This window comes from Podarcis melisellensis (assembly GCF_964234715.1).
Source record: "Podarcis melisellensis genome assembly, chromosome: 15".
NCBI classification, from domain to species: domain Eukaryota; kingdom Metazoa; phylum Chordata; class Lepidosauria; order Squamata; family Lacertidae; genus Podarcis; species Podarcis melisellensis.
Window position 1 is genome coordinate 29451214 of NC_138532.1, and position 25868 is coordinate 29477081.

Sequence of the window (25868 nt, forward strand, 5' to 3'; positions counted from 1 at the left end):
TCCTTCTGAAAAAGGATATGCCTGTTGACACTTCCGCTTGTTCCGTGCTTTCCAAACCTTTCCCCCTTGTTCTGCTCCTTTTCCAGGGAAAACCTGCTCTTTAGTGCTAAATTGGAGCAAACATTAATCTGGAGGAAACCGGAATTGCTGTTTGTTCCAACTAAGCACTAAAGAGTGGTTTTCTTGGGGGGGGCAGCAGGAGAAGTGGATAAACCCTTAGTTGAAATGAACCACCTTTCCAGAAGCCCAGGGTAATTGACAAAGATGCCTTGCTGGCTTTCATCCACCATCACTTCCTCTTGTTTTTGTGGAGATTTGTCAATTTCACATATGCTTTCCAAGCAGCCTTCCCCATCTTTGGTGTCCCCGTGATGACCAGGGGCTGGTGGGAGTCGTGATCCAGAACAGGTGGAGTCCACCTGGTTGGGGAAGGCTGCTGCAAATTGTTGACAATGTGCTCCAGTGTTCACACTGTAAAATAGTGGGTAAAGTGGATAGAGAGAAGTTTTCCTCCTCCTCTCCCAACACTAGAACTAGATCCAATGACACTGGATGTCGGAAGGTTCAGCACAGATAAAATAAAGTACTTCTCCACACAGCACATTGTCAAACTGTGGAACTCCTTGCCACTGGAGTCATCCACATGGATGGCTTTAAAAATGCATTAAACAAATTCATGGAGGAGAGGGCTATCAATGGCTACTGGCGGTGATGCCTATGTTCTGCCTCCACAGTCTGCAATGTTTCTGAATGCCAGAGACCACAGGAAGGGAGAGGCATCTCATTGGCCACTGTGAGAACAGGATGCTGGACTAGATGGGCCCCCTTTGGCCTGATCCAGCAAGCTCTCCCAGATCCTCCAAGTGTCCCTATTTTCCAGGGACGTCCCTGATGTAGAGAAGCTTTCCTGGTTTCTGATTTGATCCCAGAATGTCCCACTTTTCCCTATTGGAGAAATGTTGGAGGGTATGGAGTTATCTGAACCCTGAGCTGTCTGAAGGCAATCCTGTTTAGGGAACTTCTTTTTTAAAAAATGTTTAATTATGTTTTGATATATGTTGGAATCTGCCCAGAGTGGCTGGGGCAACCCAGTAAGATGTGTGGTGTATAAATAGTAAAATTATCAAAAGAGGGAATGGGACACTCCTATTTTCATCTGAGAAATGTTGGAGGGTATGCTCTCCTTATTATGGTCCTCCTATGAATCTGCTTGGCTGCCTTTTTTCCTCTGTGGGTGCTCAAACACACAGGCACCATCTGTGGTCCCCCCCCCCCGCCAAAGACTGCAAGAGCCCCCTTGCTTGCGCTTTCCGTTCTTGTTTCCTGTGGGTGGGGAGCAGCTTTTCATGTCCATTGATGCTGCGCTGCACCCGGGTCGCTCTCCTCCTGCTTATTTTTGTCCTTTAATCGGTGTTTGCTCGCTGGGAACTCTGGGAAGGGGAGTACATTAGCAGTGGGTAAACACTGGGTATAATTCCCTCTCCAGCACATACTCTCAGCCAAGGCAAACAAACCCTGTTTGAGTAGCTCATTGGCAGCAGTTGTCTCTCTCTGTGTGTGTAGAGGGGGGGGTCCCTGCCCCCCACATATACAGCAACTGAAGCGAGAAAGTGGCTGGGACAGTTTCCTCCACATGCCATATCACCTGATCGTGGCAGAAGACCAGAGGGTCGCCTTTGCGTTTCAGAAGCTGGCAAACTTAGCTGGAGTCTTTTTGAAAGTTGCCTCTTCCCAGTTGTTCGTTTCTGAATGCACCAAGCCCACGAGTGGTTAACTCCCCCCCCAACTTTTTTGTGCCCACCCACCAGAAGGTGGAGCCAACCGGGCTGCTCTATAAATACAGTCGCTACAGGAGGCGAGAGCAGGTGGCAGCAGGAGAGGGAGCAAGAGGTCGGGCTCTTTGCCAACTAAGGTGCGCCATCGTCAAAAGGTGCCCACGTGGGGCACCAGCTTGGACCGCAGAGGCCGCTTGCAAGGAACCCTCTGGGCCAGCTGGCCTTTGCCCCTCCCCATGGCATCTCTCCAGCCGGGCTCTTCAGGACTCTACCTGGAACCGCAGATGGGACCCAGAGATGACTCGGATTCCGATTCCGACAGCCCAGCCCCCAGCGGCACTAGGCCCGGGGCAGGCTACCCCACCTGCTCCCAGGTCATCCACAGTGGACATTTCATGGTGTCGTCTCCGCACAGCGATGTGGCACCTCGCCGGCGCCACCATCAGGCGGAGCAGGAAGCCCCTGCCCCTCCAAGCATTGACCCCACCCTCACTCGGCTCTTTGAGTGCATGAGCCTGGCCTACAGGTGAGTCTCAGGTGGCTACTGGCGGCCAAGTCTGTTTCTTGACAGGTCTGGGGTGCAACTGGGGTGGGCATCTATTCGCTGTCTCGTCCTCTGGAATATCTGAGGCTGGAGGAAGTTCCTGGAAACCATAGGAAAGAGGTTTTTCAGTGTAAGTAAAGGTAAAGGGATCCCTGACCATTAGGTCCAGTTGTGGCCGACTCTGGGGTTGCGGCGCTCGCTTTATTGGCCGAGGGAGCCATACAGCTTCTGGGTCATTTGGCCAGCATGACTAAGCCGCTTCTGGTGAACCAGAGCAGCACACAGAACCACCGTTTACCTTCCCGCCGGAGCGGTACCTATTTATCTACTTGCACTTTGATGTGCTTTTGAACTGCTAGGTTGGCAGGAGCAGGGACCGAGCAAGGGGAGCTCACCCCGTTGCGGGGATTTGAACCGCCGACCTTCTGATTGGCAAGCCCTAGGCTCTGTGGTTTAACCCACAGCGCCACCCACGTCCCTCTTCACAGGTGTAGTTCCATAGAATTGTAGATGGGACCCCAAGAGTCACCTAGTCCAACCCCCTGCAATGCAGGAACCCTTTTGCCAGACATGGGGCCCCAACCTGTAACCCTGAGATTAAGAGTCGCATGCTGTACCGACTGAGCCCCCGCTGCGTTTCTGATAGGTAGGCCACTGTCAGAACACAATGGTGGACAGGATTGGCCCCCTTTGGCCTGATCCTAGCAGGCTCTTTTTATCTTCTTTCGGGTTTCTCCTTCGCCTGGGAGAAGGAACTGCTCAGAAGCGATACTTTAGTTAAACGATGGAACTCCCTCCCACAAGAGGCAGTGAAGGCCACCAACCTGGATGGCTTTAAAAGAGGATTAGACGAATTTGTGGAGGAGGAGAGAGCTATCAATGACTATTGGCCACGATGGCTATGCTCTGTCTCTATGATCAGAGGCAGCGGTGCTTCTGAATGGAAATCGCAGGAGGGGAGAGGGCTCTTGGGCTTAGGTCCTGCTCTCAGCCTTCCCTTGGGGGCATCTGGTTGGCCACTGTGAGAGGAGGATGCTGGACTAGATGGGCCACTGACCTGATGCAGCAAGGCGCTTCTTATATTCTTATGGGGCTTTTTACGTCCTGGGAGGGCAGGCGCAGATTAATTGCAGCGTTGGGGCCCCTGTCTGCCAATAGCTCTCACTGGTAAATGTTCTCACTGTCATACATCTTGTACTGTTAGCCAAGCTTGCTTTTCTCTCTCACTCTCCCAAAATCCCAAACTAGGGGAAAGTTTAGGCTGTACAGACGACGGAGCTCTAAATGATTGAATAACATGGATGGACTTCTTTGTAGAGTTAAAAGCCATGGGGTGGGGTGGAGTTGTGAACAGTAGAATCACAGAACCATAGATTTGGAAGGGACCCCAAATCCATCTAATCCAACCCCCTGCAAGGAAGGAACCACAGCTGAAGAATCCCTGATGGATGACCATCCAGCCTCTTCTTGAAAACCTCCAGCAAAGGAGAGAACACTTTCCAAGCGAGTCCATGTCTAAGAGCAAACTTGTATTGGAGCCCATCACCTCTCTTCAACCCCCACCCGTGGCCTGTCTCCAGCAGGGGGCAGTAAGATTCCTCTGGGAACTCCCAAAGGACTACTTCACACGATGCACGATTAGCCTGTGGAACTCTCCGCCACATCACTGCTGTTGGGGACAGAAAGCCTCTCTTCTTTGATGCCGCCTGCAAAGCCTGGCACAGAGTTAGGGGCTGAGCTCTCTGCCTCCCGGACCATATCAGGGCTAGCCACCAATGCCAGCTGAAATGCGTGAGCCTTAGGTTTCGTCCCTTTGCTGCTTTTGTCAAAACGGCTAGGGTTTTGGAAACCCTTAGGGTTTTGGTGGGACTTTGGCCCTCCAGAGAGCACTAAGCTACAAAAGCTCAGGAAACTTGGGAGGAACAAAGGTTCCCCACGCCTAGATTAGTGGGTACTTCATAAGCCATCCTCTGTCTCCAACCCTTGTGACATGACCAGGGCACATTTGACCTGTATCTAAAAAAGGGGGTGCTTTTTAAACATTTTTGTTGCCTGTTAGCACCTGTCAGGGTTGACCAGGAAGGCCCTTGGCTCAGTGGCATAGCGTGGGTTGCCGGGACCCAGGCCTAGATATTGTGCTCCCTAAGGCAAATATTGTGTCCCGTAACTGGCTTCTCCATGCGTTGCTGCTGCTGCTGGGTGGAACTGAGGAGCAGGAGTGGGACATGCATGTGTGCGTCCTTGGTGGGGCACTGCCACCACCTGAGTCTTGCCATCTGTCCCTCCACGCTATGCCACTGCCTTGGTTGCTGCTGTGGTATTGCGCTGTTACTCCACAAGAACATCAGAAGAACAGCCTTCTGGATCAGGCCAGCAGCCCATCTAGTCCAGAGTCCTGTTCTCACAGAGGACAGTCAGATGCCAAGCAGGACCTGAGTACAAAAATTATTTTATCTGCCCTCAATATTCCAACATTTGGCTTCAATGGATGTCCATGAGTTCTATAGACCCTCCAAGTGTCCCTGCGGTTTCTGATTTGATCCTAGAATGTCCTGCTTTTCCTTAGGACACCCCTGTTTTCACTGGAGAAATGTTGGTGGGTATGGAGTTTTGCGGCCCCCAAGCCAAGGAAATAAGTAACTATACAATCTTTAGAAGACATCTGAAGGTAGCCTTTTATGGGGAAGTTTTTTAATGTATATTGTTTTGTTATGTTTTTATATATGTTACTTGCTGCCCAGAATGGCTGGTGCAACCCAGTCAGTTGGGCGGGATATAAATAATAAAGTTGTTGTTGTTGAATTATGGAATGTGACATCCCTATTTTCATCAGAGAAATGTTGGAGTCTTAGGAGAGAGGGAGAATAAATACATCTACTTTCTCCAGGCCGTGCAAAAATACATACCCTCCAACATTTCTCTGATGAAAATAGGGACGTCACATTCCATAATGATAGTTTGACTATTTATATCCCACACAACTTACTGGGTTGCCCCAGCCACTCTGGGCAGCTTCCAACATCTATAAAAACATAATAAAACATTATACATTTTTTAAAAAAACTTCCCTATACAGGGCTGTCTTCAGACGGCTCAGGGATCAGATAACTCCATACCCTCCAACATTTCTCCAATGAGAATAGGGACATCCTAAGGGAAAGCAGGACATTCTGGGATCAAATCAGAAACTGGGACGTTCCTAGAAAATACCGTCATACCTCATGTTACGTTTGCTTCATGTTACATTTTTTCAGGCTGCGTCCCGTGGCGACCTGGAAGTACTAGAAAAGGTTACTTCTGGGTTTCGCCACTTGCGCATGCGCACAAGCTCCAGATCGCACCACGCACCTGCGCAGATACGGCACTTCAGGTTGTGTGCTTTTCATGTTGCAAACGGGCCTCCGGAACGGATCCCATTTGCAACCAGAGGTACCACTGTAGGGACACTTGGAAGGTCTGAAAATATGCAATTCAGAGTGTTCCCGGGCCCAGCTTGCTGAAGCAATGCCACTGGAGTGTTGTTGCTAATGTTGTAAATAAAATTATGCCCTTTTCCCTTATGGGGTATCCAAGAGCCCATATAGAGTCCTTACATAGGTTCCCTATTGGTAGGAGAAAATAACAGAGGCCAACCAGAGAATATTGAGAAGCAATCAGCTAGTAAGCTTGATCTTTATTGATCTGTTGCAACAGGGTGCTCCCCTCACACGCAGGAGAGGAAGAGGACCCAGAACAATGCTGTGCAAGGGTTTATAAAGACTTGAAATTCCCATTCTGTAGATCGAGACCACCCCCAGAAACATTATGCATACATCACAGAAGGCGTGTAACCTAAGACCACCCCTCAGATACATCCCACCTACATCACAGAAATTTAAATGTTGTTTTTCTCTTGTCACAGTTTATCTCCTGTCTGGCAGGTTACTTGATTGGATTTCCTGGGGAGCCTGGCCATTCTTTTGTAGTGGTAAAATACTTATTTTCTGGGCCATGTCACAGGCTCACACCTTGTATCTTAAATGTGTCCTTAAGACAGGATTTGTGAGGAAAGAGACAATGGGGAGACTTTTCCATTTTGACCATGCAGAGAAACATTTGCTCAGTTTAGGAATCAAAATGGTTCCAGGTTGGCTTTCCTGTGCTGATCTATGTACATGTGGTTATGAACGTTGCCATATATCTAAAACCATAAAATTCCTATCACACTAACGCAGACCTGCCTGCTGTCGAACAAGGAGGTTGGGAGGACAATGCCAAGTCTTCCATCGACTTTTGGACATGCTGTGCTCAAGTCCTGTTTACTCTGACCAGCAGGGCAGTCCAAGCGCAGGCAGATCCGGTCAACAGGAACACGGGAAAGGGACCCCCGTGGTGTTCAGCCGTCCACACCGCAAACGGTCTTGTTTGGTGTCTGCTTTGACAGAAAAGCTGAGCTGTGACATGCATACACACACAGGAAAAATGCATGTGCTGTTTGTTTTTTTAAGAACTGCCATAGAGGGGAGGGACAGAAGGGAGATGACTTCTCCCACTCCATACACTAAAACTCAGATTGGTGCCCGGAGGTTCACTCAGGGAATACTTTAACTGAATGGCCTTCATTTCCAACAGAGGTTGTGGTAATGGCTAGTAGCACTCAACAATGCAGAGATCCAGGGTGGGGTAGAGGTTAGAGTGTTGGACTAGGACATGGAAGAGCAGGGTTTGAATCCCCACATGGAGCTCATTGGGCTCTCAGCCAAATCTACCTCACAGGGTTGTTGTGAGGATAAAATGGGGGAGCCGTGGAGATCCTTGGCAGTATAAATGTGATAAATGGTAAACAGGCATTGCTGAATCCATCAGTTTTGCTTCTCCCCAGTTTCTCATTTCTCCCCCTCAAGATATTGCAAACTCCACCTCAAGATATTGCAAACGGCTGCGGAAATGTGATCTGAATGTAAGTCCTCGTGAAAGTGCACTGTTGTTTTTGTGTGAATTTCTCCCGAGGCATGTATATGTGTACACAATTTCCCCCAAGTGAGAGAGAGGTGTATTTGCAAAGCAATCTTCTTTATTACGATGCCTCTTTAATATGTTGTTTTCCCCTGATAGTTGCATGGTTCTTATGCACCCTTTGCTCTAATATGTTTGATTTTTATACACGTTGTGTGATTGGAGAACTACACTGCAAGATTTGACCAAGCACGAATTTGGAAGGAAAGTGGCTTTGAAAGAGTGGATTCAGTCGTTTTTGCCTTTCAGTGTGAACTGAGTTGAGAGCCTTTCAGCCCGAGCCCAATCCTGACAGTGTTTGGGGCCTCCTGAGAGTACTTTCTGCAAGGAAACCAGGTGCTCTGCTGCTGAGCTAAGATCCTAGTGCTCATGATTCCCAATTGAGGGCTGCTTAGGAACATAAGAAACTGCCTTCTACTGAGTCAGACCCAGCTGTCCAGCGAGCTCAGTGTTGCCCACACTGACTGGCAGCAGCACTTTGGGGGTTTCAGGCAGGGGACATTCCCTGCCCTTGCATAGATTCATAGAATTGCAGAGTGGAAGGGACCCCAAGGGTCATCTAGCTCAACCCCCCACAATGCAGGAATCATAGCTAAGGATATTTGCCTTTCTTGGCTCATCCTTGGAACCTCTGCATGAGAAGCTGTGAGCCATGGGGTTTGGATATCTCAGCTCTCCTGAATGGCTCTGCTTGAATGTTCCATGATGTGGGCCAGATCTGACTGGGGCGCTCAGTCAGCAGAGCGTTTGACTCTCAGGGTTGTGGGTTCTAGCCCTACGTTGGGCAAAAGATTACTACATTGCAGGGGGTTGGACTAGATGACCCTCAGGATCCCTCCCAACTCTACAGTTCTGTGATTCTACGTCACTGTGGCATCCTGGGCAAACACACCCATTTTCACGACTCTTCCCTGTACAGCTGATGCTGTCGTCCCTTTTTGCCCTCACTGTGTCTGTGTCTCTGGGGCAGCCCAGATCTGCTGTGTCCCTCCCCACCAAGAATGGGGCCACCTCTGTAGCCTCCCTACCCTCCCTTCTCCCTGTCGCTTGGGACCCAGATGCTGTCCCAGACATGTGGGGGAAAGGGTGTTTTCCGAGGGCTAAGTTTCTGCTCTGTGAACCAGAAGGATTTCTGCATCCCGCTTGGCAGGGAGTGTGAAATCCCACTGGGAATTCTTGGACTCTCTCCCCCCCCCCTCCAATGCGCTTCCCATAACTCTCTTTGGTGAATGCAAAGTAGTGAATGCACATCAGAGCCGATTTGGGCTGCATATACACAAATACTTATCTTGAAAAGCTGCCTTGGTTGCAATCTCCTTTAAAAAATGTATTTATCATGTTTGCACCCCAAGGAGCAATACTCCAAGGTTTCCCTCCTCTCCACATTATCCTCACAGCAACCCAGCGAGGTAGGTTAGGCTGAGAGACACTGTATTTGGCCCACACCCAATGAGCTTCGTGGCTGAGCAGGAATTCAAACCTGGGTCGTCTAAATCCTACTCTGACACTCTTAACTCAGTGGCTCTCAGACTTTTTTGGGCCGTTGTCTCCTTGGCCCCATAAACCCCTCCTCCTCAGTGCCCTCTACTCAACCCTATAAAAAGCCTGATTCAGAAGACTGGCTTGCACGGCCCGCTAAGGAAGATAAGAACACAATAAAATTCAAAACAGGAACAATTAATTGCACATTTCTTCAAAATCCAATTAAAACGATCTCATTTAATGAATTTAACAAAATGGATGAACTTGAGCCAGCGACTGACATTTACACCTCCAGGACCCCCTGCCACCCCCTTGCCCCCTAGCACCCCTTTAGCATCCCCACTTTGGGAACCACTGCTCTAACCAATGCACAACACTGCCCCTCTGTGACAGAGCTGAGACTTCCGGCCGTCTCCCTTTCCAGGGCCAATTCCAGAGCAGCAGGCTCTGTGATCTGGGCTGCGGCCCTGCATCCAGGGTGCTTCAGTGTGCTGTCCCCTTTAAAGGGGAGAGTCTGCACTGTGGCAACCCTTGGCTTCCCAACAGCTGGGTAGCCTTGGCCCCTGGGGCGGTTGGCCCTGCGCCCGGGAGCTGCTGCCTTCCCATTGGTTAACTTGCCTGCTTGTCACGGGCTTAACATGTTTGCCCTGGAAAAGTCCAAATTCCCAGCGGATGACAGAGTACAGACAGGCTCCTTAAACTGGGACGGCAGGCTTGGCTGGTCAGGCCTCAGCCCTTTCCAGAGTGAGAGAGCATGTGCAGAGTGCCCGGCAGGGTAACGGATGCAGCTGCGCTGTGCAAATTGCTTCAGTTACCTCACTAAATCCTTAGGGCAGCCATAGGAAGTGATCCAAGTTGGTGGCCGTTGCTGCTTCCTGTGGGTAATTTTGGTGGCCTTTTCCAGAACCCTTTCCAACTCTGCAATATCCTTTTTGAGGCAAGGCGACCAGAACCCTACGCAGTATTCCAAATGTGGTCATACTGTGGAATTGTATCTGAGCAAAAAACAGAAATAAAGTTACCTAAGCAGATTTAAAGTTACCTTTAAAACAGATTTAACAATATCGTATGATGGGAACTTCCCAACTGCCCAAGAAAATAAGAACGCCTTTTCTGACTTTGACCGGAACCAGTGGATTTAAGAAAGGAGATTCCGACTAAACATTAGGAAGAAATTCCTGTCAGTGAGAGCAGTTTGACAGTGGAACGGACTCCCTTGGAAGGTGGTGGGCTCTCTTTCCTTGGGGGTTTTAAAGCAGAGGTTGGATGATCATCAGTCATGAATTCTCGAGCTGTGATTCCTGCATTGAATTGCAAGGAGTTTGATCCGATGATCCAACTCTATAATTCTATTCTTCTCCTTCTTCAGCATGTCATATTAATTGCATGCATTATTGTTCAATGTAAAGTGGTTCCATCTTTCAGTGTGAGGTTACCTGGACATCCTATTATGTATTGGTGGAAAACAAAATGAACAGTGTGTTAGACCAGCTTACAATGTAGCTGGAGATGTTCAGTTAGGCTTTAAGCCTCCAGACCTACCTTCTGTCCTGATCTTTCTCTATATGACATTTTTTTTTAATCCTCGCCCCTTTCCTCCGAGATGCTCAGAGTATAATGCAAGGCTTCCTTAAAGGTAAAGGTAAAGGGACCCCTGACCATTAGGTCCAGTCGTGGCTGACTCTGGGGTTGTGGCGCTCATCTCGCTTTATTGGCCGAGGGAGCCGGCATACAACTTCCCTGTCATGTGGCCAGCATGACTAAGCCGCTTCTGGCGAACCAGAACCGTGCATGGAAACGCCGTTTACCTCCCCGCCAGAGCGATACCTATTTATCTACTTGCACTTTGACGTGCTTTCAAACTGCTAGGTTGGCAGGAGCTGGGACTGAGCAATGGGAGCTCACCCCGTCGCGGGGATTCGAACCGCCAACCTTCTGATTGGCAAGCCCTAGGCTCTGTGGTTTAACCCACGGCACCACCCGTGTCCTTCCCTTACCCACTCCCATTTCCTTCTCGCAACAATCCTGTAAGGCAACTTTGGCTGAGAAAGTGGCCAAACCAGGGCCACCAAACAGTTTCATGGTTTTGCCCCCTCACCGCCAGCTCTTGGCCTCTGTTTTCCCCACCGCACCTGTTGTTTACTTGCTTTCCTATCCGGGAGACAAGGAGGGGTTGCTCTGAGTGCGGGTCTCTGCACACAGATCTGTGCCTGGCCCCATTAGGCCCCTCTTCTCAGCAGCAGAGCAAACAGCATCTGGACTCTTCCTGGGAACTTGGATACGAGGAAAAGAAAAAACAAGCCCCCTGCTACAAACACACTGCCAGGGCTGCCAACTGCTGCCGCTCATCAGCCTCATCATCACTGCTCCCACCTTGCTAGGCAGAGAGCCACTGAGCCAGCAGGCAGGGGCATCTGTTGGGCCTCCCCCTCACCTTTCCTTTGGCCAGGGGGAGAGGCGGATGAGCAAGCAGGTTGCAAGGCTGGAGTGGAAAAGCAAGCCGGGTGGGGGGGGGCTAGGTGCGTTTTGCTGTGGTCTGGGGCCCCCCTTTTGGATTGGGAGCCCCAGACAGATGCCTGAGCAAGCCAAGTCCTGGTGCCAGCTCAGTTCCTCTTTATTAAATTAGGACGCTACCATTACGTTGTTACATGCCGTCACCCCCCAGTCTCTGAGCAGTGGGAGACTCCAGACACTTTCCAAGTTGGGTTTCCTTGGAATGGTCAGTGGAGATGGTGGTGTCTTTAGGATATATGGTTTTATTTACACATCTATACAACCTGAGCATAGGATGGAGGGGCTCTCAGCATCGGAACCCAACAGATCTTGCTTCTGTATTCGTCACAGCTTTGGATTCAGCACAGAGCAGGCAGGTCTCTGTGTCTTCAGCTACCAGCCTGCTTCCAGCTCAGTTCACATGCATCTTACTGACTATTGCTCTCCTGCCCATGTCTTCTGAAGGTTGTATAGTTGCTTATTTCCTTGGTTCGGAGGTTGCATAACTCCATACCCTCCATCATTTCTCCGATGAAAATACAGTGGTACCTCGGGTTACATACGTTTCAGGTTACAGACTCCGCTAACCCAGAAATAGTACCTCGGGTTAAGAACTTTGCTTCAGGATGAGAACAGAAATCGTGCTCCGGTGGCGTGGCAGCAGCGGGAGGCCCCATTAGCTAAAGTGGTGCATCAGGTTAAGAACAGTTTCAGGTTAAGAACGGACCTCCAAAACGAATTAAGTTCTTAACCTGAGGTACCACTGTAGGGACGTCCTCAGGAAAAGCAGGACATTCCAGGATCAAATCAGAAACTGACAGCTTCTGTAGATCTGGGGCTGTCCCTGGAAAATAGGGACACGGATGGTCTGCACTTAGTGATAGCTCTTGCAACCGAGCTCATTCTTTTGGGCTGTTCATGGGGACACTGAAATGGCCAGCCAAGGTCATTGTCTTACAAAGAAACTTGTCTGACTCGTTCAACAGCCTCTTCTATTAGGTTCTATCGCTCACTGGACTCGAAGAATTAGAAGGGACTCGGGGCATCATCCAAACTGACCCCTCAAACTTAGCTTAGCTCAATGGCCCAAGGGCAGGGTGTGGAGTGAGATGCTCCCAGTTGAAGCCCCTTGGATGAAGCCACAGCAGCTGCACTTCAAGCAAACTTTAATTCAACTTCAATCAACTTTAATCAAATGCTCCAGAAGCAGTAGGCATTGTCTAACCTCCCTGCAAAGCGAATAAAGTCATGTGACAGGTCATCTAGAACCTTAAAAATTTGAGGCATTTCTATAATTTAACCCTAAACCCCCCAAATCTGACAGCATCCGTTTACGTTCACTTTTTGCATGTATCTCCACACACACACCCCATTCATATTCTGCTGCTTGACGTTTTAGTGAGAAACTGGTGTCCCCCAAATGGAAGAATTTCAAGGGGCTGCGGCTGCTTTGCCGGGACAAGATACGCCTCAACAATGCCATTTGGAGAGCCTGGTACATCCAGTGTAAGTTCTGGGGCTGGGGAAGAGGGGTGGGTGGGACTGGATTCGGCCACAGGAAGCGGAGGGCCAGTTTGGGGGTTCTGGGCCTGCATTGCAACCCAAGCTAAAAGGAGCTTAACTTGCACCCAGAACTGAAAACTGGGCTTCTGCGATTTCCCCTTTTTTTATCTTCATGGGCCACCTTTTAAATAAACAAGGGCCCAAATGACAAGAGGAGAGATTTTGAGTAAACATCAGGAGGTTAGACTGTGGAATGGACTCTCTCAGAATGTGGGGGACTCTCCTTCGTTGGAGGTTTTCAAACAGAGGTTGGATGGCCATCTGTCAGGGATTCTTTAGCTGTGGTTCCTGCATTATAGGGGCTTGGCCTAGATGTTCCCTGGGGTCTCTGCCACCTCTGCAATTCTATGGTTCTATGAAGGGATCGTCAGCTGTGACAGAAGTCTGGCTGTATCTTTGCTGGGTGGGAAAGGGTTAGAGAGGCCCTGCACTGAGGAGGAGGAGGAGGGGGAGGAGGGGTTGGTGGTGGAGGAGCAGGATCGGGACTGTGCTCTGAAGTCTTCCTCTGCCACAGATGTGGAACGGCGGAAGAGTCCCGTCTGTGGATTCGTCACCCCCCTGGATGGCTCAGAGGCAGATGAGCACCGGAAACCAGAGGTGAGTATCCCAAACACATTTCCATCTCTGTGGTGAAAACTGTGTGTTTGTGAGGTGGGTGGGTGTTTATGGTTTGATTTCCTTTTCTTTACAAATATGGACACATATAAATGCATAGTCCCCCAGCTAATGGGTTGCATGAAAATACAACCAATAAAATACAACACATTCATGCTCTTTCATTTTATCATATTGTATTCTGATTCTATTGATTTTTAAAAATTATTTATTAAATTTGCATAGGACCTTTCATCCAAAGATCACAGGGCAGTTTGCAACATAAAAATGCAAAGCGAGAACACAAAATACATAATGGAAACAAACAAACCAATAACCCCCACTACCGCAAGCACATCCAAAGGCCTGGTTTATAGAGGAATGTTTTCACCTGGTGCCTAAATATATGTAATGAAGGTACAGTTGTACCTCGGAAGTTGAACGGAATCCGTTCCAGAAGTCCGTTCGACTTCCAAAATGTTCGGAAACCAAGGCGTGGCTTCTGATTGGCTGTAGGAAGCTCCTGCAGCCAATCGGAAGCCGCGTCAGATGTTCGGGTTCCAAAGAACATTCGCAAACTGGAATACTCACTTCCGGGTTTGCGGCATTCAGGAGCCAAAATGTTCGAGTCGCAAGGCGTTTGTCAACAAGGTACGACTATACTGTAATAGCAGAGTCAAGATCCCAGTGGATGCAATCAATTGTATTCTCGAAGTGCTTTGCAAACAAGTCACAGTGAGCTCCTTTTGGTTCTGCCATCTCCTTAGGGCCAGACTATAAGAGGCCTGCACTGCCTAGGGAATCTGCTGGACGGCACAATGAGGATGCAATGGAGGCAGCAAAGTATGCCTTTTGTGCTGCCTTCACTGCCGTTATTCTATTCCTATGGTGCACACATGATGAAAAATCAAGGGAATTAAGGTTAACCTTTTTGTTGGATCCACTTTGTGTTCAACACATCAGGTATTATTGTGGCATGTGTAGAAGTACTGTGGTACCTGGGGTACCAGACGCTTCAGGTTACAGATTCCCCTAACCCAGAAATAGTACCTCGGGTTAAGAACCTTGCTTCAGGATGAGAACAGAAATCGCACGGCGGCACAGGAGGCCCCATTAGCTAAAGTGGTACCTCAGGTTAAGAACAGTTTCAGGTTAAGAACGGGCCTCCAGAAAGAATTAAGTTCTTAACCCGAGGTACCACTGTATTTGTTAAACCTGGAAAATATTCTGCTGTACTCATATTTCATTGCCTCTGCGTAATGCTTTTTTGTTTGCTTGTTTCTTTGTTTGGTGTCTTTTCTCTTGCTTGTTTTCTGTCTATAAATGTTACCTTTCCTCATAATTATAAAACTTCAAATATATATTCTGTATGGGAGTGGGGGTCCTAGGCAAAGTCTCCAGGGTTTGGATGAGGTCAGAGACAGAAAATTATTTCAGGCCATGTCTCTGTGTCTGATCTTCCTGGACAATCTGTGCCAATTGAATGCTGTGAGGGCACTAGAGACCCTCTTGAGGCCCAGGCAAGCCCCCAACTTGGCCTCCCTCTGTATCAGCTGTGTCTTAAGCTCTTAACCATTTCTCTCCCCTCCTTCCCTTCTCCCTCTCCTCCATTTCTCCTTTTCCTTCTTAGGCTGTCGTGCTGGAAGGGAACTATTGGAAGCGACGCATTGAGGTGGTGATGAAGGAGTATCACAAGTGGCGGATCTACTACAAGAAAAGGGTCAGCTTTCTTTCCCACACCCTCAAATTTGTTGGAAGATTCAGGACACATAAAGAAAGTCCTTCTTCATGCAGCGTATAGTTAAACGATGGAACTCCCTCCCACAAGAGCCAGTGATAGCATGATACGGCTGTTAGTGGCTATTGCCCTCCAAGTGTCCCTATTTTCCAGGGACAAACCCAGGCTAGATCTACAGTCCCCTTTAAAACGCTATTAGAAATGTTATTCTAAAACCTGAGTCCCATTTAGTTTCTCTTTCGTTTTGTTTCCACAAGGTCGACCAGGTTTTAGCTAGCTAGTAGTATAGCTCTGCAGAGCCCTCTGCTGTCAAATTTTAATAACACATTATTAACATTCTAAATGAAACTTACAGTAATTTTCTGTGTATAAGACAAGCTTTTTTTTTATTAAATAATTATGTTAAAAATTGGGGGTCGTCTTATACACGGATAGTGGCTGGGGGGGTGCGGGATTGGTTGTTGTTGCCACGAGCCGGAGATTGTCAGGGGCTATTGTGCGTGTTATTGATGGCTGTGGTAAGGGCTGGTGTTGATTGACTGACACTGTGGCAATTGGGTGGGTGATTGACGGCTTTTGCGACACATGTGAGTGGCAGGGTAGGTCAGGAGGGTGAGCGATTTTTGGCAATCCTACCCTAAAAATAAGTTCAACAACCTTGGGCAATTCTCCCCCCCCCAAAAAAAAGCTCAGCAACTCTGGGCAATCTCCCCCCATTTTCTTATTTTGGAGTCCCCAAAAATAGGGGCCGCGTTATACACGGGTGTGTGTGTTATACACACACAAAAAATGGTAATATAACCATTACATTTTGAAACATTTTCTTAACCCTTTCCTAATGTTATAAAGCACAAAGTGTAGTTCCACCCCCGGAATTACAAAAAGTGTCCCAGTTTCTGATTTGATCCTGGAATCTTTCTGTTATGTACTGAAGTTTTCACCCTGGGCCAGCAGGGGGATACTGTAGATAGTTTTCACTCAGGTCCTCATATGCAAATAAGGGATTGAAATTGACGTTCAGTGATTGGATACTTACAGAAAATGGTTTCTGTTATGTTGTAGTGGAGCTCTAAGCAGGCTGGCTGAACCCTTCAGTTCAGTTCAGTTCTGGCCTGTGAATAAACAAGAGCTGTTTGAAGAATCGCTCTGTCGTCTGATATGTTCACCCACAACTTAACGGTCTTGGTTTTCGTTTTTCCTCCCCTTCATTTCTTGGGGAACAATTAAAAGTCGAGTTCACGAAATAAAATAAAATATCTGCACCAAATGAAGGAAATGGTGCTGCCATATGAAGCCCATCCTACCATTTTGAAGGAAAAGGTCACCAATCCACTTTAAATTCTTTAACTGCAATGCTTCGGCATCCAGCTGTTTCCTCCGAGGCGCAGGGAATGTTGATTCCTTTATTGCAGACTGGGATTCTAATGGATCTCACTTTCTGCCTGTTGATATCTGGACGGCACCTTCCCTACACACTTTTTGGCCCCTACTGATACATTTTTGTTTATACAAACCTGCCTAGACACTCAGAACGTTAATGTGCGTTTTATTCTGGTTTTTAGATTAGCCTTGGTTTTATTCATTTCTTAAAAATGTTTCAATCATTTTGTCGCCTGTGTTTCCCTTGCAGCTCCGCAGGTTCAGCCGGGAAGAGGAAACCGCCGGCCACAAACTAGTGAGTTAAGAAGCCTGACAGAATTGGAAGGGACCCCAAGGGTCATCTAGTCCAACCCCCTACGACGCAGGGGCCCTAACCAGTCAGGCTTGCTGGATGGGGAACGAGGGTCCTCCTGGTCCCCATTTGGGGGTGGGGAATGGTCCTGGGTGGATCCCTCCCAGACCTGCTTGTCTCTCCTCTTCAGGATGAACCTTGGAAGTCTCCGGAAAACTGGTGCAACCACCTCTTCTCCAACGTGGTCCCGATGCTACTGCGGGACGAGGAGAAGGAGGCCGATGGGAGGCAGCTCTTCGATCTGGACAGCTTCATCTCGGACATCTCCGACACCCTCTTCACCATGACCCAGGCCAGCTGCCCCCCTCAGTTGTCACCAGAAGAAGGTAATTGTGTGCTGGAACCCACAAGCGCAGAATGCTGCAGCACAATTGCTGGTGGGAGTGAGGCCTTGTCACCACATCACACCTGTGCTCAGACACCTGCCCTGGTTGTTGCTTTGCTACTGGGCCGGGTTCAAGGTGTTACTATTAATATAAAGGTAAAGGACCCCTGACAGTTAAGTCCAGTCGCAAACGACTCTGGGGTTGCGGCGCTCATCTCGCTTTACTGGCCGAGGGAGCCGGCGTTTGTCGCAGACAGTTTTTCTGGGTCATGTGGCCAGCATGACTAAGCCGCTTCTGGCAAAACCAGAGCAGCACACGGAAACGCCGTTTACCTTCCAGCTGGAGTAGTACCTATTTATCTACTTGCACTTTGATGAGCTTTCGAACTGCTAGGTTGGCAGGAGCTGGGACTGAATAATGGGAGCTCACCCTGTTGAGGGGATTCGAACCGCCGACCTTCCGATCGGCAAGCCCAAGGCTCAGTGGTTTACACCACAGAGCCACCCGTGTCCCTATTACTATATATAATTATATTATATTATTAGTAATATACTATAGTATTTTAGTATATACTATTAGTATATACTCCTATACCGTACAATTAGTATATAGAGCCCTTAACAGGTTGGGACCAGTTTATCAGTGAGATCACCTTAGTCCATATGTCATACCCTCCAACATTTCTCTAATGAAAAAAGGGACATCCTATTCCATTATTATTATTATTATTATTATTATTATTATTATCATCATCATCATCATCATCATCATCATCATCATCATCCTGCCCATCTGGCTGGGTTACACCAGCCACTCTGGGAGGCTTCCAACATATATAAAAACATAAGAAATCATCAAATATTAAAAAACTTCCCTGTACAGGGCTGCCTTCAGACGTCTTCTAAAGGTTGTACGGTTACTTATTTCCTTGGCTTGCATAGCTTCATACCCTCCAATATTTCTCCTATGAAAATAGGGATGCCCTAAGGAAAAGTGGGACATTCCAGGATCTAATCAGAAACCAGGACAGCTTCTGCAAATCTGGGACTGTCCCTGGAAAATAGGGACGCTTGGAGAGTCTGCACATGTACCTACTGACCTCTTTGATCTGTGGAAATGGCCCTGTTACAGGTGCCACATAACAGCCAATCTGGATCTGTAAGCACCTGCACTTTGGAACTCCCTGCCTCATGATATCCAGCAGTACCTTCACTGTAATCTTTTTGATGCCTGCTAAAAACATTTTTGTTTAGGCAAGCCTGCCCAGATATGTAGAATATTGATGTGTGTTGATTTATTTATTGATTAGATCCCTGTCACATCTTTTTCTCCAAGGAGCTCACAATGGTATTCATAGCTCATGGCCGAGTAGGGATTTGAACCCTGGTCTCCTGGGTCCTAGTCCATCGCTCTAACCGCAACACCATGCCAACGCTTCTTAGGAAAGAGAAAAGCTTGGTGATGTGCTGATTCCTCTCTCTTCTCTTTTGCCTACAGCCTACATTGGCAATGCAGACATGATCCAACCAGACCTGGCGCCACTGCAGCCGACCCTCGACGATTTCATGGAGATATCTGGTAGGAGCCAGCTTTGTTTCTAAGGTCAGAAATTAATGCAATGGGTGGTGGTGGGCGTCACCTTTACGGGGGAAGGGAGGCATGGGAAATTGGAGTGACTTTGGGGGGAACCAGTTGTTGGCAAGCAACCAAGGAAATGGGGGCAATTTGCAGGCCCCCAGCTGGCTCCAGCCCATTGGCCCGTGTGTCTGGCAATATCCAGTCCTTGGTGCAGCATGAATTTGCGACCTGAGCTTCAGAAGCTACAGCAGAGTAAACATTGCGCAAACAGAAGTGGCAGGAGAGGCTGTGTGAACATATTTACAAGCAGTTTATTCAGCGTACATCAGGACAAAAGGAAACATGTCTGATCCCCTTTGTTTCCAAAGCAAAGTGGCAAAAGCAAAAGCTATACACAAACGGAAGTTCCCAGCAAGCTGTGCTGGAGTGTAAACAGGCATGTGACACACAACAATCACACCTGCTCCTTAAGGTGGAACGGAATATCCGAACACTGGTTGCTTCCACGCTGGGACCCCTTGAGCACTACTAAGGTTGCAATTCTGCGGTTATTTGAAAGCGGATTAAAACAGAGGGCAGCTTTGGAGCCACTACCAGTGGCGTAGCGTGGGGGGTGCAGGGGGGCCGGCCACACCGGGCGCAACATCTGGGGGTTAGGGTTAGGGGGCGCAAATCCATGGGTTAGGGGGCGCAAATTACTTGCCTTGCCCCGGGTGCTGACAACCCACGCTACGCCACTGGCCTCTACACACTGGGCCCCTGAGCAGCACAAGACCGACACACCTCTTTTTAGTTTCGAGAAAAGGTGAGTTAGAGGTGACACGATGGAAGTGTTTAAAATGATGCCTGGTACATGGAGAAGGTGGAAAGAGGAAAGTTTGGCAGTGATGGCCGCCACCTTGGATGGCTTTAAAAGAAGATTAGACTAATTCATGGAGGAGAGGGCTATTGGTGGCTACGAGCCGTGATGGAAACCGCAGGAGGGGAGAATGCTGCTCTTGTGCTTGAATCCTGCTTGCAGGTTTCCCATTGGGGCTTCTGGTTGGCCACTGTGATAAGAGGATGCCATTGGCCTCATCCAGCAAGCTGTTCTTATGTTCGTAGCTCTGTTGTTTGAGGCTGAGTTGTGGGTTGCAACCAGGGCTATTTTTCTAGAAAAAGAGGTGCTGGAACTCACCATGATCACCTCCCTTGTTCTCTTACAAGGGCAATGGCCCCCACCTGAGAGGCGCTGGAAGTGAGTTCTGGTGAGTTCCAGCTTGAAAAAAAAGCCCTGGTTGCAATATTAGGAGTTAGCATCAAAAAGAGGAGTCTCTGCAATACAGTGGTACCTCGGGTTAAGAACTTAATTTGTTCCAAAGGTCCGTTCTTAACCTGAGGTACCACTTTAGCTAATGGGGCCTCCTGCTTCCGCCGCACTGCTGCCGCACGATTTCAGTTCTCATCCTCAAGCAAAGTTCTTAACCCGAGGTACTATTTCTGGGTTAGCGGAGTCTGTAACCTGAAGCATCTGTAACCTGAGGTACCACTGTACCGGGATCAAACTTCAGGTCTGTCCTTTTTCTTTTTAGTTTTTGAAAACATAAAAGCGTGGTCAGTCTGCTTGCTAGTCAATTACGCCAGTCAATTACACCAATATCATGATGCCGTTACACAAAAATACTCAGCGATGAAAGCCTGCGTACTGCTCTGTTGGCCTCACCTCAAAAAAGGATGTTTTAGAGCTGGAAAGTGTTCAGATAAGGGCCACCAAAACGATCAAGGGGATGGAGCAGCTTCCTTATGAGGAAAAGTTACAACATTTAGGGATTTTTAGCAGAGAGACGGCAACAAAGGACTTCATAGTGTTATACGAAAAATTTGGGGTTGGTTTGCCCTGACTCAGAAGCCAGGCTCTTTAGAAGTTATCATGGCTGAGAATTAGCGATGAACCATGCATTAGTGACCCCTCAAATATTCTAGAAGGGTCCATTTCTGTTCTGAGGTGGGTTGTAGTAGAGGCATGAGTGGTTTCTTCTCTCTCTTTTTCTTTTAATTTTTCTAACAGGAAACAGGCACCATTTTGCTATTTATTTAGAGTGGTTTCTAGCCCACACTTCATTAAAATAATCTCAGGGCATCTAAAAACAAACACAAAGCATAAAAAAGATTACCTGAAACCAAATAACCCCTCATCACATACAACATACCAACGAGGACACGTGGCTCAACCCATTTAGTCCGAAGCCTAGTGGAATAAAAATGTCATTGAGTGGCTCCTAAAACCCACCAGGCTCAGCACTAGCTGTTTGTGGAAGGCATTCCACAAACGGAGAGCCAATACTGAGAATATCTCCGTACCGTATTTGATAACAAAATGCATCATTCTGTACTCCCAAGGAATAACAGATACTGGTTTGGGGGCCATTGGGAGGGGCAGATTTTTTTCCTTCCTATATATATAGAAATGTAAGGCTGTTGTCACACAGCTCCAGCTGCAGGATCTGTAGTGCCGCATCACAGTCCTGGATTTCCATGAAGTCTGGGTGGAGAGCAAAAGAAAAGCCAGGTTTTTAAAAGGATGGTTTTAAACGACAAACAGAGGTTTGACTAAAGCATGGATGGAGAAGCTCTGAGGAATTTCTCTCTCTCTCTCTCTCTCTCTCTCTCTCTCTCTCTCTCTCTCTCTCTCTGTGTGTGTGTGTGTGTGTTTAAGCCAGACTAGCAGAGGGGGCAAAAATGGGACGGTCAATATATTGAATGAGAATAGAGTGCCTATGTCTTGCAGCAGTTCCCAAAATAGAGTTTGGGTTACAGGAATGTGAAACCGCACTGGGGGCGAGACGAGAGAGGAAGGGAAACTTTTGACCCAAGAAAGGGGAAAGAGGGGCAGCTGGGGCTGTCGAGCAACAGAGGGCTGAGGACCTGAAGAAGGGGGGTTGAGTTTATTTATCTATTGTATTTATACCACACCTTTCCTCCATAGTTCTCCTCCTTCCCTTTTTATCCTCACAACAACCCTGTGAGGTAGGTTAGGCTGAGAGCAAATGGCTGGTCCAAAATCACACAGTAAGGTTCATGATTTGGTTAGGATCAACCGTGTGTGTGTGTGCGCCCTGTACCAGGCTGTCTGAAAGAATACAAACCTTCCCAGGGTGTGAGATCTAGGGAGGAGGCCATTCTCTTGATCCTGCCACTTGGCAGCAACTACACATTGGAACTCCCTGCCTATTAATATAAAGGAAGCACCTTTGCTGTACTCTTTTTGGCACCTGTTTAGAGACAAACCCGCCCAGATGCATAGAAAGTTGGTGTGCATTTTAATCAGTTTCAGTATTTTAACTTTTTGTTTGCTCGAAATTATTGCTGTGAATTTTTTCTTGATTTTATCCTTTCACCTTTTTCTAAATTGCTTTGAGGGTTGTTGTTGTATAAATGTTATTAAATAAATCAGCTAGTTTAATTGCTTTTTAATTCCTCCCACCCCCGAAATGTTTTTGGCTGTTTCTATTTTAACAGTAAGCCACCCTGAGTCCCCAGTCTGGGGAAAAGGCAGAATATAAATAATGGTAAAGATAATACGTAATAAAAATTTGTGTGTGTGATGAGTCCTCAGTCTTTTGCACCAGTCTCCCTGCTCCCCCTTTAAAACAATATTTAAAAAAAAAAATCTGCAGTAATGGGCTGCAAAATTCAGAGATGTGTGAATTTCAAAAGATAGCTGCCTTCCAGTTTGCTGCCTAGTTTGAGAAGTTCTGGTCGTTTATCAGGAAAATGCAAACAAAACTGAATTTCTCCCTCACCTCTAAATGCTGGTAAGATGGCCAGCTTTGCAGCTGCCTTAATTTCCTTAGAGACCCTTTCCTTCTTGGTCTATTCTTGTTCCAGACCTGAAGTGCTGGACTCCTTTGCAAACTCCTGGAGTTCGGTTCACATCCCTCCAAAATTAGAGTTGAAAAAGGTGTAGAAAAGTGTTTGGGATGTTTCAGTTTAGAGAAAACAAGAGTTAAGAGGTGAATTAAGAGGCCACATGATAGAAGTTTCATACCCTCCAACATTTCTCCAATGAAAACAGGGACATCCTATTCGATAATGATAATAATTTTATTATTTATACCCAGCCCATCACACTAGGTTATCCCTGCCACTCTAGGTGGCTTCCAGCATATAAAAAAACATAATAAAGCATTATACATTTAAAAACTGCCTTCAGGTGTCTTCTCATGGTTGTATAGTTGCTTATCTCCTTGGCTCGGGGCTCACATAACTCTGTACCCTCTGATGAAAATAGGGATGTACTAAGGAAAAGCGGGACATTCCAGTATCAAATCAAAAAACCGGGACAGCTTCTGTAAATTCAAGACTGTCCCTGGAAAATAGGGACACCAAGAGGATCTGAAGTTTATAAAATTATGCGTGGCATAGAGAAAGTGGATAGAGGTTTTTTTCCCCTGCCTCTCTCCTAACACTAGAATTTGTGGACAAGCCATGAAGCTGAAGGATGGAAAATTCAGGACAAACAGAAAAAAGTTCTTTTTTCATGCAGATCAGAGTTAAACTATGCAACCCGCTCTCACAGGAGGCAGTGATGGCTGCTAACTTAGATGGCTTTAAAAGATAATTGGAGAAGAGGGTTATCAATAGTCATTTTTGTTTATACGGGTCAGAGGCTGTAATGCTCCTGAATGCCATTTGCTGGAAACAGAAGGAGGCGAGAGGGCTCGAATCCTGCTTGCTGATTTCCCACAGGCATCTGGTTGGCCACTGTGAGAACAGGATGCTGGACTAGGTGGGCCACTGGCCTGATCCAGCAGGGCTCTTCTCACATTCTTGTGGAAGGCTGAGAAAACCTCCATCCTGCTTCCAGATGCTCTAAGAGGTTGCATGGCTTGGGTGGGTGGAGGGAAGTCCAAGCAAGGCACTTGGGCCAGCCCCACGGAGGGCTGTTGCAATGGGCTTGGGGGTAAGGTCACCACCTCTGTCCCCAGCCAGCCAGAGGCTTCCTGGGCTCCTGCCTGTCAATCAAAGGGCAGCGTGAATGAGGAACCGAGGCTGGAGAAGGAACCTGAGCCATATGTAGAAGTCCCCATGGCAGGTCCGTGGCAGACCACCCTAGGGATGGTAACCGACCGCGGGTGGACCCCTTCTGCAGGTAGGAGACTGGGGTGGGGGGCAGGGGGTGGGTAAGGGGGTGGGGAACTGCCTAATCTCGCTTGCAGTCGGCCCCCTGCTCTCTGGCCACCCTCCCTCACTGAATCCCAGAGCGGCTGGCAGTGGGAATCAGAGGAAGGTAGAGTTGGAAGGGAGAATCACAGCTCAAGAATCCCTGACCCATGGCCATCCAGCCTCTGCTTAAAAATCTCCAGTGAAGGAGCGTTCCATGGTTACATAGCTCTTATTGACAGAAAACTCTTCCTTATGTTTAGCTAGAATCTCCTGGCCACTTGAATCCGTTGCTTTGGGTCAACCTGGCAAAGGCCTGAGAGACTTTGCTGCTGACTTAAAGGCAGGATGGGCCCTGCCCACGCCACCATTGCCCAGCATTCTTGCCGGAACAACCTGCTCCATTTTACCTAACGCTACGGTCGGCTCCAGCTCTGCTCCTTGAAAAGCATTCTCTCCCAGTTGTTGCCCAGGAGGCCGCAGTGAAAGGCTCAGGAGCTGAGGGCAGTTGGAAAGCCGGTCACACTTTCAGAGAGTTGTGTCCCTCCCGGCATGCTTTGGGGGATCAAACCTTTGGGGCGGGGTTGTTGTCAGGTATAGTTGCCCGCTTCTCTTGTCTGTGTTTCATTTTGGTTGAGTTTTGTCTGATTTGGGAGTAATTCTGACCGCCGTCAGTTTTTCTTCTGTAAAATGGGCATGTCTGTGTGTTTGGTACCTGTGTTTGGTACCCATAATAGCCTCTTAGATTACCAGATATGCTCCAGGTCCAAGGAGGTTTGGGGGTCACCGCTCCAGATGCTACTGGAGTCCAACACCCATCATCTCTAACCACTGGCCATGCTGGGAGTTTGAGGGGTCTCCCCACGAAATCTAGAGGGCCACAGGTGCCAACCAGAGCTGTACTAAAGGCTTGCCAAGCTCTTCTGTGTACCTGGCAGTCACCTGATCACCTGTGTGGGTCTGGTGAATATGTTATCACCACATTTTATTCCTTATTCTTGCATGTCAGGGACGTTTTAGTTTCGAGAAAAGGCATGTGTTTGTTTACTGTATTTCTATCCCACCTTTTTCTCCAAGGAGTTCAAGGTGGTGGACATTATTCTCAACCTCAGTTTATCCCCACAACAATCTTGTGAGGTAGGTTAGGCTGAGAAAAGACAGCGACAGCCCCCCGTCAAGGCCACCTAGTGAATTTCATGGCTGAGCAGGGATTTTAACCCTGAACTCCCAGGTCCTAGTCCAACACTCTAAACACCGCACTACACTGTGACACAATAGAAGTTTATAAAATTATGCATGTCATGGAGAGAGGACTAATATTTTCCTTCCTCTCTCCTCCTGGATATAAGCTGAGCATTGGGAGATTCAGGACAGACAAAAGAAAACCCTTCTTCATTCAGCGCAGAGTTAAACTATGGAACTCCCTCCCACTGGAGGCAGTGATGGCCACCAACTTGGACGGCTTTAAAAGAGGATTGGACAAATTCATGGAGGAGGAGGAGGAGAGGGCTATTGAAGGCTAGTATCCGTGCTGGCTATGCTCTGCCTTCACGGTCAGAAGCAGCCTTGTCTCTGAATACAAGGGTTCCCTTTTGCTCGAATCCTGCTTCCCACTGAGACATCTGGTCAGCCACTATAAGAACAGGATAGTGGGTAGGCCATTGGCCTGATCCAGCAGGCTCTGTTCACATTCTTAACATAAGAATTCCAGCTAAAATCACTTTTGCCCTGGCTGGGCAAATTGGGAGGCTTTAACCTGGTGCCAAAAAGATTGTAATGTTGGCAATGACACATGTGGTTTTGAGGAGGGGACACACTCCAGAGTTGGGGTGCTACCACAAATTGTGAGTTGCCTTGCTTCTGTGCCAGTTCCCAGTTGCCTCCCTCTCGGTGTTAATATAACCCG

The 25868-nt window shown here is 48.0% G+C and overlaps 1 protein-coding gene across 1 annotated transcript in view; it reads left to right on the plus strand.

Annotated features, from left to right (window-relative positions):
• The first annotated feature begins 1858 nt into the window (after nucleotides 1–1858).
• The window catches only part of MLXIPL (MLX interacting protein like), a 45509-nt gene continuing 21499 nt past the window's right edge, over nucleotides 1859–25868 (plus strand). Inside the window, exons 1-7 of the mRNA XM_081889565.1 lie at nucleotides 1859–2301; nucleotides 12689–12795; nucleotides 13367–13449; nucleotides 15077–15166; nucleotides 16815–16859; nucleotides 17047–17242; nucleotides 18740–18820. Coding sequence (XP_081745691.1) covers nucleotides 2012–2301; nucleotides 12689–12795; nucleotides 13367–13449; nucleotides 15077–15166; nucleotides 16815–16859; nucleotides 17047–17242; nucleotides 18740–18820 — 892 coding nt within the window. The 5' untranslated portion in view covers nucleotides 1859–2011. The remainder of the gene's footprint in view (nucleotides 2302–12688; nucleotides 12796–13366; nucleotides 13450–15076; nucleotides 15167–16814; nucleotides 16860–17046; nucleotides 17243–18739; nucleotides 18821–25868) is intronic.